This window comes from Cajanus cajan, chromosome 2 (assembly GCF_000230855.2).
Source record: "Cajanus cajan strain Asha chromosome 2, NIPB_CcT2T_4, whole genome shotgun sequence".
Taxonomy (NCBI): Eukaryota; Viridiplantae; Streptophyta; class Magnoliopsida; order Fabales; family Fabaceae; genus Cajanus; species Cajanus cajan.
The window spans coordinates 17,750,569-17,763,927 of NC_138518.1; the positions used below are offsets into that span (position 1 = coordinate 17,750,569).

The 13,359-nt window shown below is 37.5% G+C and overlaps 1 protein-coding gene across 1 annotated transcript in view; it reads left to right on the forward strand.

Moving 5' to 3' along the window:
- The first annotated feature begins 10,760 nt into the window (after positions 1–10,760).
- Positions 10,761–13,359, forward strand: part of LOC145954787 (uncharacterized) — a 28,707-nt gene continuing 26,108 nt past the window's right edge. The window contains exon 1 of the mRNA XM_083069474.1: positions 10,761–11,414. Within this exon, the coding sequence (XP_082925600.1) occupies positions 10,761–11,414 (654 nt within the window). The remainder of the gene's footprint in view (positions 11,415–13,359) is intronic.

A 13,359-nucleotide genomic window follows, 5' to 3' on the forward strand; every position in this document is an offset into this window, starting at 1 on the left:
TCAGAGGGACAAAATATGACTACTGGAAACAAAGAATGATTACATTCTTTGATGCTTGTCATATAGACATGTGGGACATTGTCGAACAAGGAAACTACATCCCACTAGATCAAGCTGGTAACGAGATACCCAAAGCACAATAGAGTGAAGAGCAAAAACAAAGATTTGTGTTGAACTCCAAAGCACGCAACGCACTCATGTGTGCACTGTCCGAGGAAGAGTACACTAAAGTTCACAGCTTCAGAAGTGCCAAAAAGATTTGGGACACTCTAGCTTTGACCTATGAAGGGTCCTTAGAGGTAAAACGCAACAAGCTAAGCTTGTTGGCATGTAAGTATGAACTCTTTGAGATGGAAGAAAGTGAATCTATACAAACTATGTTTGGGAGATTCCAAACCATTGTTAACGAACTTTCATTCCTAGGTAGAACTTATGATAACTTTTATCATATTGACAAATTACTTCGAAGTTTACCTAGGAGATGGAGACCACAGGTTACTACTCTGAGAGCGTCCAAGAATCTGGAAAACTCTCTCTAGAGGAACTCATTGGATTGCTTAAAGTTCATGAGTTAGAACTGCAACAAGACGACACTAGGAGAAAACAAAAGTCTATTGTGCTAAATGTGCAAAAGACGAAACCTACACCATCTTCCTCAAAAGCTCTAAAGGCAGATGATACGTCTTATGGAAGCTACAGTGAAGGGACCTGCGACACAAACGATGAAGTATCTTTCCTATCAAGGAAGATTCATTCAATAATGAAGATAAAAGGAGGAATACAATGGAGAAAATACAGCAGAACTTCCAGAGAAAGGGCACAGCCATATTGTGCTATGAGTGTAAGAAACCTGGACATTACAAAATAGAATGTCCAGAACTTGAAAAAGAAAAGGAAAGGGAAAAAGAAAAAGAAAAGAAGAAGTTGATCTCCTACAAAAAGGAGAAAGCCATGATGGCCACCTGGGAGAACCTCGACACAACATCTAAAGATGACGAAAAAGCAAATATCTGTCTCATGGCAGACACAAACTCATCATCAGGATCTGATATTGAGGAGGTAATTGAATCTGACTTTAAAATTCTTGAGCATGCATACAATCAACTTCTATCAGATTCAGGAAAAATTTCTACTACTTATAAAGATCAAAAGAAAAGAATTTTGGAACTACTTGAAGAAAACCGTTTACTGAAAAATGAAAATGCAAAAATTTTAGAAAAGACAAAAAAAGATTTTTCAACTTCAGAAGAAGTAATTAAGCTTAACAAAGAGATTGATCTATTAAAAATGGATCTATTAAAATTCACACTCGGAACCAAAAATCTTGAGTATCTTCTAAAACACTCTAGGAGTGGGCAAAATAGATGAGGACTAGGATATGTTGAATCTAATTCAGATGTTAAAATAGGAACATATGCATCTTCTTCGTACAAACATAATGGACATTTTACGTCCAAGTGCAGTCACATGCATAAGAAGAGGGATTCCAAAACCTCCAGTACTAACACTCATGGACCCAAATCCATTTGGGTACCAAAGACTAAAATAGTGCCTATTGCAGATCTGTTCAACAAGAACAAAAAATTTCCAGTCATGGTACCTGGACAGTGGCTGCTCGCGACATATGACGGGCGAAAGGTTTATGTTCCGAGACCTCAAGTCCAAGAAAGGAGGGCAAGTCACATTTGGAGGAGGACAAAAAGGACTTATCATGGGAATAGATAAAATAAGTATCAAATCCTCTATATCCATTGATAATTTTCTGTATGTTAAAGGACTAACACATAATCTAGTAAGCATAAGTCAATTGTGTGATAGTGGTTATGAGGTATCCTTCAACAAAAATAAATGTACTGTTAGTCAACCTGATTCATCTATATTATTTACAACTAACAGATGCAACAACCTGTATAAAATTATGCTTAATGAACTAAAAAAATAGAATGTTGATTGTCTAGTTGCATATGAAAATCAGTGGATATGGCACAAGAAACTTGGTCATGCAAGCCAGAGATTAATCTCAAAGCTGAAAAAGCATAACCTCGTAAGAGGATTACCAAATCTTGTACATCAGACGAACAATATATGTGAAGCATGTCAAAAAGGGAAACAAATTAAAAGTTCTTTCCAAAGTAAAAATCATGTTTCCACCTCAAGACCTCTTGAACTGCTCCACATAGACTTATTTGGCCCCACTAGGACATCATCTGTAAGTGGTAAAAGATATGGATTGGTTATTGTGGATGACTACACTAGATGGACATGGGTGTTGTTCATAACTCACAAGGATGAGTCTGTTAAGGTATTCCATGTAGTCTATAAAAGAGTTCAAAATGAAAAAGGAATATCAATTGTTTCTATCAAAAGTGATCATGGGGGAGAATTTGAAAATGATCAATTTCAGGAATTTTGTGAAGAAAATGGAATTAAACACAATTTTTCAACACCTAGAACTCCACAGAAAAATGGGGTTGTAGAAAGAAAGAATCGATCGTTACAAGAAATGGAAAGAACTTTACTAAACGATTTCTTCACCCCAAACATTTATGGACAGAAGTAGTTAATACTTCCCGCTATATTCAAAATAGAATATATATTAGGCCTTTGCTGAAGAAGACTCCTTATGAATTATGGAAGAGACGAGCACCCAACATATCATATTTTCATCCGTATGGATGCAAATGTTTTATTTTGAATACCAAAGACAATTTAGGAAAATTTGACTCAAAAATCGACGAAGGTATTCTACTTGGATATTTTGAAAGGTCAAGAGCCTATAGGGTGTTCAACAATAGAAATAAAACTGTTGAGGAAGCCATTCACATTAAATTTGATGAAAATAAGCCTGATAAAGAAATATCAGAGCTGGGAAATTTCTTCGAGAACATGCAGGTGAATAACAACCAGACGCGAAAGCCTGAGTTTGAAGAAATAGCAACACAACAAGACGAAAGAGAGGAAAAAGAACCAGTCAGTTGCAACTGGCAGATAAAAGCTCATCACCCACAAGAACAAATCATTGGAGAAGTAAAGGATGCAGTAAGAACTAGAAGTTCATTCAAAACATAAGCACAAATCACACTGTTATCCCGAGCTAAGCCAAGAACCACGGACGAAGCCCTGTCAGACAAAAGCTGGGTTTAGGCCATGCAAGAAGAGTTAAGTCAATTCCAGAAGAATGACGTCTAGAAACTTGTTCCAATGCCTGAGAACAGGATGATCATAGGAACAAAATGGGTGTGCAAAAATAAATTGGACGAATCAGGGAACGTTGTAAGGAACAAAGCAAGGTTAGTTGAAAAAGGGTACTCTTAGTAGGAAGGTATAGATTTTACTGAAACTTTTGCATCTGTTGCCAGAATAGAAGCCATTAGAATTTTACTTGCTTTTGCTGCATGTACTGGCATGAAATTATATCAGATGGATGTTAAAAGCGCATTTTTAAATGGAACAATCTCAGAAGAGGTTTACGTATGTCAACCTTCGGGATTTGAAAATGAACTATTATCATCTCATGTTTTCAAACTAAACAAAGCCCCGTATGGACTAAAATAGGCACCACGTGCATGGTATGAAAAATTAAGCTCTTTTCTAACAAATAATAATTTTATAAGAGGTAAAATTGACAGCACCTTGTGTAGAAAAAAAATAAAGGATGATTTCATAATAGTTCAAATCTACGTAGACGACATAATATTTGGTGCTACTAATGAAAATCTTTGCCAAGAGTTTTCCAAGCTTATGCAGCATGAAATTGAAATGAGCATGATGGGAGAATTGAAGTTCTTTCTAGGACTTCAAATCGTCCAATCAGAAGAAGGAATCAAAATTCACCAGACAAAATATACAAAAGAATTACTACAAAAGTTTAAGATGGAAGATTCGAAACCAATGAAAACACCAATGCATCCTTCAACTACTCTTGGTCTAGACGAAGAATCACCATACGTTGATAGCATAATGTACTGGGGAATGGTTGGTTCTCTCCTATATCTAACAATGTCAAGACCAGACATCATGTTCAGCGTCTGCGTCTGTGCTAGGTTCCAAGTACGACTTAAGGAGGTACACTTATAAGCAGTTAAAAGAATTTTAAGATACCTTAAAGGAACAACTAACCTAGGCATCAACTTCTATAAAAGCCAGAATTTTTCCCTTCTAGGATATTATGATGCAGATTAGGCAAGAGATAAATGGGAGAGAAAAAGCACTGGCGGAGGATGTCATTTCCTTGGTCGTTGCTTAGTTTCATGGACTAGCAAGAGGCAAAGCACGATTGCCTTATCAACCTATGAAGCTGAGTATGTTTCCGCAAGGTAGTGTCTTACGCAATTGCTTTGGATCAAACACCAACTAGAAGATTACAACATTTATGAGAGTAGTATTCCTGTACTCTATGATAACACTGCTGCAATTAACATCTCTAAAAATCCTGTTTTGCATTCTAGGACTAAGCATATAGAAATTAAACATCATTTCGTTAGAGATCATGTACAAAAAGGAACATTTGAATTAATTTATGTTAAGACTGAAGAACAACTAGCTGATATCTTCACCAAACCCCTTCAAGAAGATAGATATGTCTGGCTACGAGATAGGCTAGGAATGGAATTGATAGATGATCAATAGTATATTGCACTCGCCCTCTATTTCTTTTTTGATGATTACAAAGGGGGAGAAAGATAAGAACACATAAAATATCTACTATCAATTGAAAACTAAAAAGGTCACTATGTAAGGGGGAGGAACCTTAGAAATTTAGAGAACGAATGTAGACACCCAATTTCGTCCGGGGAGCATACAAAACAAGGAAATGGACTTCCATCATCAAAGAAATGGAGCTCCCAAACATGAAATAATAAGACACGACATCAAAATGTCTAGAAGCCCAAACAAAGCTGGTTTTAATAGCCAGGAATAGGCTGTTACAAAATCGGAACGGGCCGTTCCAAGTTCCTGAAAGAGGGCTTAAACCTAGTTTGGAACGGGCCGTTCCAAAACTGGAATGGGTCGTTCCAAAAGTGGAACGGGTCCTAAAAATGGGCTTAAACCTAATTTGGAACGGGCCGTTACAAGTTACAAAAAGGCCTAAAAACCCAGTTTGGAACGGACCGTTCTAGCCTAATCATTTATGTGTTAAACTTATCTCTAGAACGGGCTGTTCTAGTTTAAGAACGGGCCATTCCAGTTACAAAATTAACACAGAATGTTCAGATCCAGAACGGGCCATTTCGATTTTGGAACGGACCGTTCCGGACACTTTCTGATGTCAATAAATAGACAACTCGGGCACAGTTCTCAGGGCCTCAAAAATTTCGTCCAAGACTCCTTAGAGCTCGAAATTTCTCTCTCTCTCCCTTCTATTATATTTCTTGAGATTTGTGAGGCATTTGTGTAGTGTGAAAGGTTGCCACAAAGCACCTAGAATTTCCATATCAGAAGATTTAACAAAGCTTGCTACGAGGTATTACTCATCAATCTCTTCTTTTATCTTTCTCTTCTTTTATTTCATATATTGCTATAATAAACGCAATTATGTAGATATCTTAGGATTCATCGTGTAATTTATTTTTCATGTAAATAATCATTAATAAAGGGATTAAATATTTAAACTATTAATTCTTATTACGTTATCTTCATCATAGGGTACCGATTTAGGGCATTGTAGGGGTGCTTAATACCTTCCCTACACGTAACCGACCCTGAACCCAATTCTGGTTATCAAGGTCATTATTGGACTTTTAAAAACCTTTTCTTTTTCCAATATTTTGAGTAAAACATTGGTGGCGACTCCATGAACCTATTTTCAAAACCACTAATTAGGATTAGTCTGGTGTCTGGGCATTCCTTAATTGATGAGATTTTCAAAAGGATGTATAAATCATAGGTCGCAAGATCGGAAATTTTTGGGTTGCGACAGATGGCAACTCCACTGGGGAAGTTTTAAGAGGGTCATGCCCATATAAATGATGAAGTTAATAAAATATGAATAATAATTTAAATATTTTCCCCCCTTTACTTTGTTTGTTTTATTTGTGTGGCTTTAATATCTATTTGCCTGTTTAAATTATGCACTTGTTTGAATAAAAATTGTACACAAACCTTTGCACACAACAGTTCCCTCTACACTCGGGGCATGAGGGTATTAAACATAGGGAGTGGTTGACGTACGATCGGCCCAAGTTTGGCCTTGGAGCCTGCGAGCCTTGTCAGAAATCACACTCAAGGTGATAACTGGTTACTCTAGCTCGAAATACTGCGACAGACCTTAGAGTTTGCCAGGTGACGGCGATAAAGATACTGGGTCCCTATAATGGGGGCACCTTGGGGGCCTTAAGATCGGTGAGATTAGAATTGTCGTATACAATTCACTTTTCTTACAGGAACCACAGACCAAGGATTTGAATACGATCGTTCGTGGGTGTATGTTGATTGAGCATGTGTGTGTGCATTTATTTGTATTATTTATTTTAATAAGAGTGGATTGGAATTTTAAAATAAGCAAACAGATAAAAAAAAATAATAATAAAAAAAAATTTATACCCCTTTGTACATTCTTAAGTCAGCATTCTATTAACATCATATAGGTAGTTTCCTTTTTGTAAAAAAAAAAAGTTAATAAAAGAAATCTCTTCTTTACCATGCATCATTCCCCTTTAAATAATAGAAACATGATAAAGATTAGGCAAAAAAATATGACATGCATTCTAGAGGATTAGGTTGCAATACGTATAGAAAGTTAAGAAAAGTGAATGCTCTAATATACGACAGTACTTGTGCTCTAAAGAAAAGCCCAAATCAATTTTAAAAAATACTATGGTTGGGCCCTTGCTTTGATATGTTTGTTAAAGTAAGTCTTCTTAGAATCTAATATAGATTCTCTCTTAATACTGTCAAAATCTATTTGAGCATTCACAGATAAATAAATCAATGAGACTGATATTTATTATTCTTAACTTTCTCTACATTCTGCATTACATTCATTAAATTGCAGGATGTATATATGGAAAAGAAATTGCACGTGTTGAGTGGATCAGAGAGGGTGGGGTTCCTCTAGAACATATCGCTCCTTGTAAAAGAATAAATGAGAATAAAAAGGGAAATTAACCTATGTGCGTTAGTCGAAAGTAATGGAAAGTAAGTCATGCATAAAGAGTTTAGGGTAAAGAACTCCACAATCATTAAGATGCCAACTCTTGCCCTAAGAGAATAAAGTTATGTTGTGCAACCATGAAATCCAAGCGGAATAGGAGAAGCGACTAGGAATGGATGTATCCACACTCCTAATGAGTTGGAAGCTAATAAAGAGAACCTGAGGAGGATGAATCCCTCAAACACCAAGGCAAAGTGAATAGAGCTTTCTCGAAAGAAGATTTCAACAAGAGAGAAGCATTGCTTGTTAAGAAACTGCTAGAATGAAAAACCGCAAAGGGCGTTCTAGGAAAAAAAAAAGCAATGTTTGTTCGAGTTGAAAATCGAGAGACAGGTTGAATGTTCCTCTTGAGAAGCAGAATCCGTGGAAAACTCTATCATCGCTTCTACCTATTCCTACTTCTTAGGAAAGGCTTAGGATATGGGTTGACAACACCTTTATGAGAGAACAAGCCAAAGGAACTCCCTCTACACGAGATCTTCTGAAGCGCCCTCCCTCTACATGAGATCTTCTGAAGCGCCACATCCAAGCAAGTAAAGGACTAGCTCTACAGTTAGATGACCTAGGCTTCTCTAAGGGGCAACCTCCTTTTTTTTCTTTGTGTATAAATCACGAACTTGGGGCATGCTTGGGCCCTCGAGCTACATTAAATGGGCATGTGTAAATTAAAAATTCTATTTTAATGCCACACTTTTCTACTTCATTTCTCTTCTCCCTTTTATCTACTCTAAGCCTCATTAACAAACCTTAAATGAACAAGTACATTTGAAATAAGGACGTCAATAGAAACAATGGCTTAATACGCAATAAAAACATAAAGATCAATCAAATTTGACATGACTTGTGGATAAAAGTCCAAATGAAGTCAGTGCAAGGGGCATACCCCTTTAATGAATGAATGAAAGATGATCACAAATGCTGCAAAGACAAAAGCCCCGCAACAAACCCATTGAGAGGGCAGCGCAAAGATTAGATCAAGGTCCGCTAGGAGACCCACAAACAAAAAGGGTAGCCTAGGCAAAAGTGAGGATCAAAAGAAAATGTCCGCTAGGGAACACATCTCAAGTAACCTAGGCAAAAGTTAGGACAAAGTAGCATCCCGAGCTGAAAACTGAAAGGCAGCTCGAGAAGATCATTTAATCAATATGCAATCCCAAGTCATCGCTTAACTTTGAAAGAAATAATAAGCTAACGCGGAAAAATGATTTCCTCACTTTGAATGTGCTTGTTCATCAGCTTAAACCACTAGCCTACCTTGGCCAACCATTCTTCTATAAACCATTTTTGAAAAAAAATCCTTTCTAACAAAACTTTTACAAAAAAAAATATGTATATATCCCCTTCCTCTCATTCCTCTTGACCTGCATGATTAAGATAAATTTGAGAGATACACGGAATATGCAATGTGAACACTCACAAGGAAAAGATGGAGGTGTCCTAGAGCAGAGTCTAGGTACACCTAATCTAAGGGCTAACATATCATATCCGGTACAAGCGAGAGGGCAAAACTACACAAATCTCAGGTTCAAGAAGCAACATTGAATTCGACAAGGCTAAAGGCTAACAATCCATGTCATTGATCAATGCGCATAGATTAATTTCTTGAAAGTAAAAATAAATTTGCATTTTAAGCATTAGCATAGAAGCATCATTGCATAACATGCATATGGCCCAAGTGTGCATAAAATGGAAACAAAAACAAAAAAATTGAAAAAAAAACCAATCCATTCTTGCTTTGCATTTTCTTTTGCATTATTGCATTCTTTGTGTGTGTCTATCCATCACTTGCTGGAGGAATCAAGAGGTCGAAGCACTCGTAAAAAAAGATCAACAACTATATAGTGCCTTAAGAGCCAAGATCATGTCAAAAAGCATAGCCCCAACAAGGGCAATCCATACAAGTGGTTTCATATAGCCACCAAGAAAAGAAAGACACATCAACAGCAAGACGGGATAGAACCAAACAAGGAAGAATAATCAATAAAGATGATCCAAGCCTTATTCTATCTTTGACCTAGCTTTACTCCTCAACCGAATGAAGGATGATCCAAGAGAATGCCAAGACCAAGAATAGTTTCCTCACCAAAGCCAGGAGTGGCTTCCAAAATAATACTCATCAATAAAGATTGAGCAAATAACATCATCATGGAATAGATCCCTGTAGACACCCAATTTCGTCCGGGGGCATAAAACAAGGAAATTATGAAGGGAAAGAGCTCCCGAAGCATGCCAACAATAGGACAAGACATTAGAAGGCCCAAAAGCCAAACAATATGGTTTTAGTAGCCTGGAATGGCCTATCGCAAAACCAGAACGGGCCGTTCCAAGTTTCTAAAAGGGCCTAAAACCCTAGTTTGGAACGGGCCGTTCCAAACTCCTCAAAAAAACGCTAAAATCTTAACTGAAACGGGCCGTTTCAAGTTATTAAAATGGCCTAAAAATCCTTGTTTGGAATGCCCATTCAAGTCTACCAAATTGTGTATTAATCTTATCTCTGGAGCAGGCCGTTCCAGTTTCAGAACGGGCCGTTCTAGTTACAAAATTAACACATAATGGCCATATCCAAAATGGGTCGTTCTGATTTTGGAACGGGCCGTTCTGGTCCCTTTCTTATGCCTATAAATAGACAGCTTGGGCATAGTTCTCAGGACCTCAAAAATTTCGTCCAAGACTCCTTAGAGCTCGAAATTTCTCTCTCTCTCTCATATTGTATTTCTTGAGTTTTGTGAGACATATTATAGTGTGAAAGGTTGCCGCAAAGCACCTAAAATCTCCATAGTTGAAGATATAATAAAGCTTGCTACGAGGTATTGCTCATCAATCTCGAAATTAAACATAGGGAGTGATTGACGTACGACCGGCCCAAGTTTGGCCTTGGAGCCTGCGAGCCTTGTCAGAAATCACACTTAAGGTGATAACCAGTTACTCTAGCCTGAAATACTGCGACAGACCTTAGAGTTTGCCAGGTGACGGAGACAGAGATACTGGGTCCCTATAATGGGGGCACCTTGGGAGCCTTGAGAACCAGTGAGCTTAGAACCATCCTATACAATGCACTTTTCTTGACAGGGACCACATACCAAGGATTTGAACACGATCGTTCGTGGGTGTACGTTGATTGAGCATGTGTGTGTGCATTTGTTTGTATTATTTTGTTCTAATAAGATGGATTGGAATTTTAAAATAAGCAAACAGATAATTAAAAATAAAAAAAAATAATAAAAATTTTATAACCCTTTGTACATTCTTAGGTCAGCATTCCATTAACATCATATAGGTAGTTTCCTTTTTGTAAAAAAGAAAATCAATAAAAGAAGTCTCATCTTTACTATGCATCATTCCCCTTTAGATAATAGAAACATCATAAAGATTAGGCAAAAAAATGACATGCATTCTAGATTAGCTCATTAATTTCATTCATTTTATTTTATTAGCTAAGGAGGGTTTATGGTTTAGGGTTTAGGGTTTAGGTTTTAGGGTTTAGGGTTTATGGTTTAAGGTTTAGGGTTTAGGTTTTAGGGTTTAGGATTTAGGTCATCTGAACGCCTTGGAAGAAAGACGGAGAGTTGTGAAAGGCCACAGTTTTGATGTTCAAGAGGCTGCGAATATGTGTTTGGTGCAAGACATCCAATTCCCCGCCAAATTCAAAATCCCTGACTTCCAAAAGTACACTGGAGCCAGTTGTCCAAAAGGACATCTAATAATGTACTGTAAGAAGATGGCAGCCTACGTGGACAATGAAAAGCTCCTGATACACTATTTTCAGGAAAGCCTTTCAGATGTTGCTCTCAACTGGTACATGCAGTTGGATGGAGGGAAGATCCAAACATGGAAACAGTTAGCCGATGCTTTTCTTCGTCGATACAAGTATAACATCGACCTAATTCCTGATAGGTCTGATTTACAAAGCTTGAGCAAGAAGGGTGATGAGTCCTTCAAAACCTATGCACAGAGATGGAGAGAATTGGCTGCGCAAATAGAGCCTTCATTATCTGACAAGGAGATGGTGACAATGTTCATCAACTCTTTAAGTGGACCCTATTATGACAAGATGATAGGGAACACGTCGACCCTTTTTGCCGACATAGTCACCATAGGTGAAAGGGTTGAGCAAGGCTTAAAAAGCGGGAAGATAGGGAAGGCTCCGACAAGTTATGACCCTAGGAAGATCTATGAAAAGAAGAGGGAAGAAGGGGTCCACGCCGTCATCTTTACTCCAAAAAGTCAAGTCGCACCACAGACAAAGCCTAGAGACGACAAGGTAGTAGACAAAATCCCCAGTGGAGTCGCCATCTGTCGCAACCCGAAAATTTTCGATCTTGCGACCTATGGTTTAAACATCCTTTTAAAGATCTCATCAATTAAGGAATGCCCAGACATCAGACTAATCCTTAATCAATGGTTTTGAAAATAGGTTCTATGGAGTCGCCACTAATGTTTTACTCAAAACATTGCAAACAGAAAAGATTTTTAAAAGATCCAATAATGGCCTTGATAACCAGAATTGGGTTCGGGGGTCGGTTACGTGTAGGGAAGGTATTAAGCACCCTTACAACGCCCTAAATCGGTACCCTATGATGAAGTTAATGCGATAAGAAATAATAAATTAAATATTATATCCCCTTTTATTGATGATTATTTACATGATTTAAAATTTAAATTAAACAATTGACTCTAAAATATCTACATGATTGCTCTTATTATAAACAATATTTATCAAATATAAGAAATAAAAGAGAGAGAAGAAAATTGATTAAAATACCTCGTAGCAAGCTTTGTTAGATCTTCCAATATGGAAATTGTAGGTGCTTTATGGCAACCTTTCACACTACACAAATGCCTCACAATACTCAAGAAATACAATAGGAGAGAGAGAGAAAAAGAGAGAAATTTCGAGCTCTAGAGAGTGCTGGACGAAATTTTCGGGGTCTGTTGAACTGTGCCTGAGATTTCTTATTTATAGGCATCAGACGTAGGCCGAAACGGCCCGTTCTGGATTCGAAACGGCCCGTTCCGAATCCGAACGTTATGTAGCATTTTCGTACCCTGGAACGGCCCGTTCTGAAATCAGAACGACCTTTTCTGAAATCAGAACGACCCGTTTTGAAGTGAGAACGGCCCGTTCTGGGGTACAAAATTTAGCCCCTTTAATTGGTTTGGAATGACCCGTTCTGGTCTAGAATGGCCCGTTCCAACTTACATTTTTTAGGTCTTTTAGAAGCCTCGGAACGGCCCGTTCTGATCAGAGAATGTCCCATTCTGAACTTGGGAACGACCCATTCTAATTTTGGAATGGCCCGTTCCGGACCACTAAAAAAGTTAATTTAGGCTTTTGGGCCCTCTAATGTCCTATCTTGTTATTTGTTTGCCCCCGGGCGAAATTGGGTGTGTACAATTAGGTTGTCATATGTATAGAAAGTTAAGAAAAGTGAATGCTCTAATATACAACAGTATCTGCGCTTTAAAGAAAAACCCAAATCATCTTTAAAATACTATGGTTTGACCCTTGCTTTGATATGTTTGTTAAAGTAAGTTTTCTTAGAATCTAATATAGATTCTCGTTTAATACTGTCAAAATTTATTTGAGCATTCACAAATAAACAAATCAATGAGACTGATATTTATTATTCTCAACTTTCTCTACATTTTGCATTACATTCATTTAGAACATATCCCTTCTTGTAAAAGAATAAATGAGAATAAAAAGGGAAATTAACCTATGTGCGCTAGTCGAAAATAATGGAAAGTAAGCCATGCATAAAGAGTTTAAGGTAAAGAACTCCACAATCATTAAGACGCCAACTCTTGCCCCAAAAGGATAAAGCCATGTCGTGCAACCGTGAAATCCAAGCGGAATAGGAGAAACGACTATAAATGGATGGATCCACACTCCTAACGAGTTGCAAGCTAATAAAGAGAACCTGAGGAGGATGAATCTCTCAAACACTAAGGCAAAGTGAATATAATTTTCTTGAAAAATTCTTTCAACAAGAGAGAAGCATTGCTTGTTAAGAAACTGCTAGAATGAAAACCCGCAAAGGGAATTCTAAGCCACAAAAAAAAGAGCAATGTTTGTTCAGGCTGAAAATCGAGAGATGGCTTGAATGTTCCTCTTGAGAAGCAAGACTTCATGGAAAGCTCTATCATCGCTTCTACCCATTCCTACTTCTTGGGAAAGTCTCAGGATATGGATTGACAACACCTTT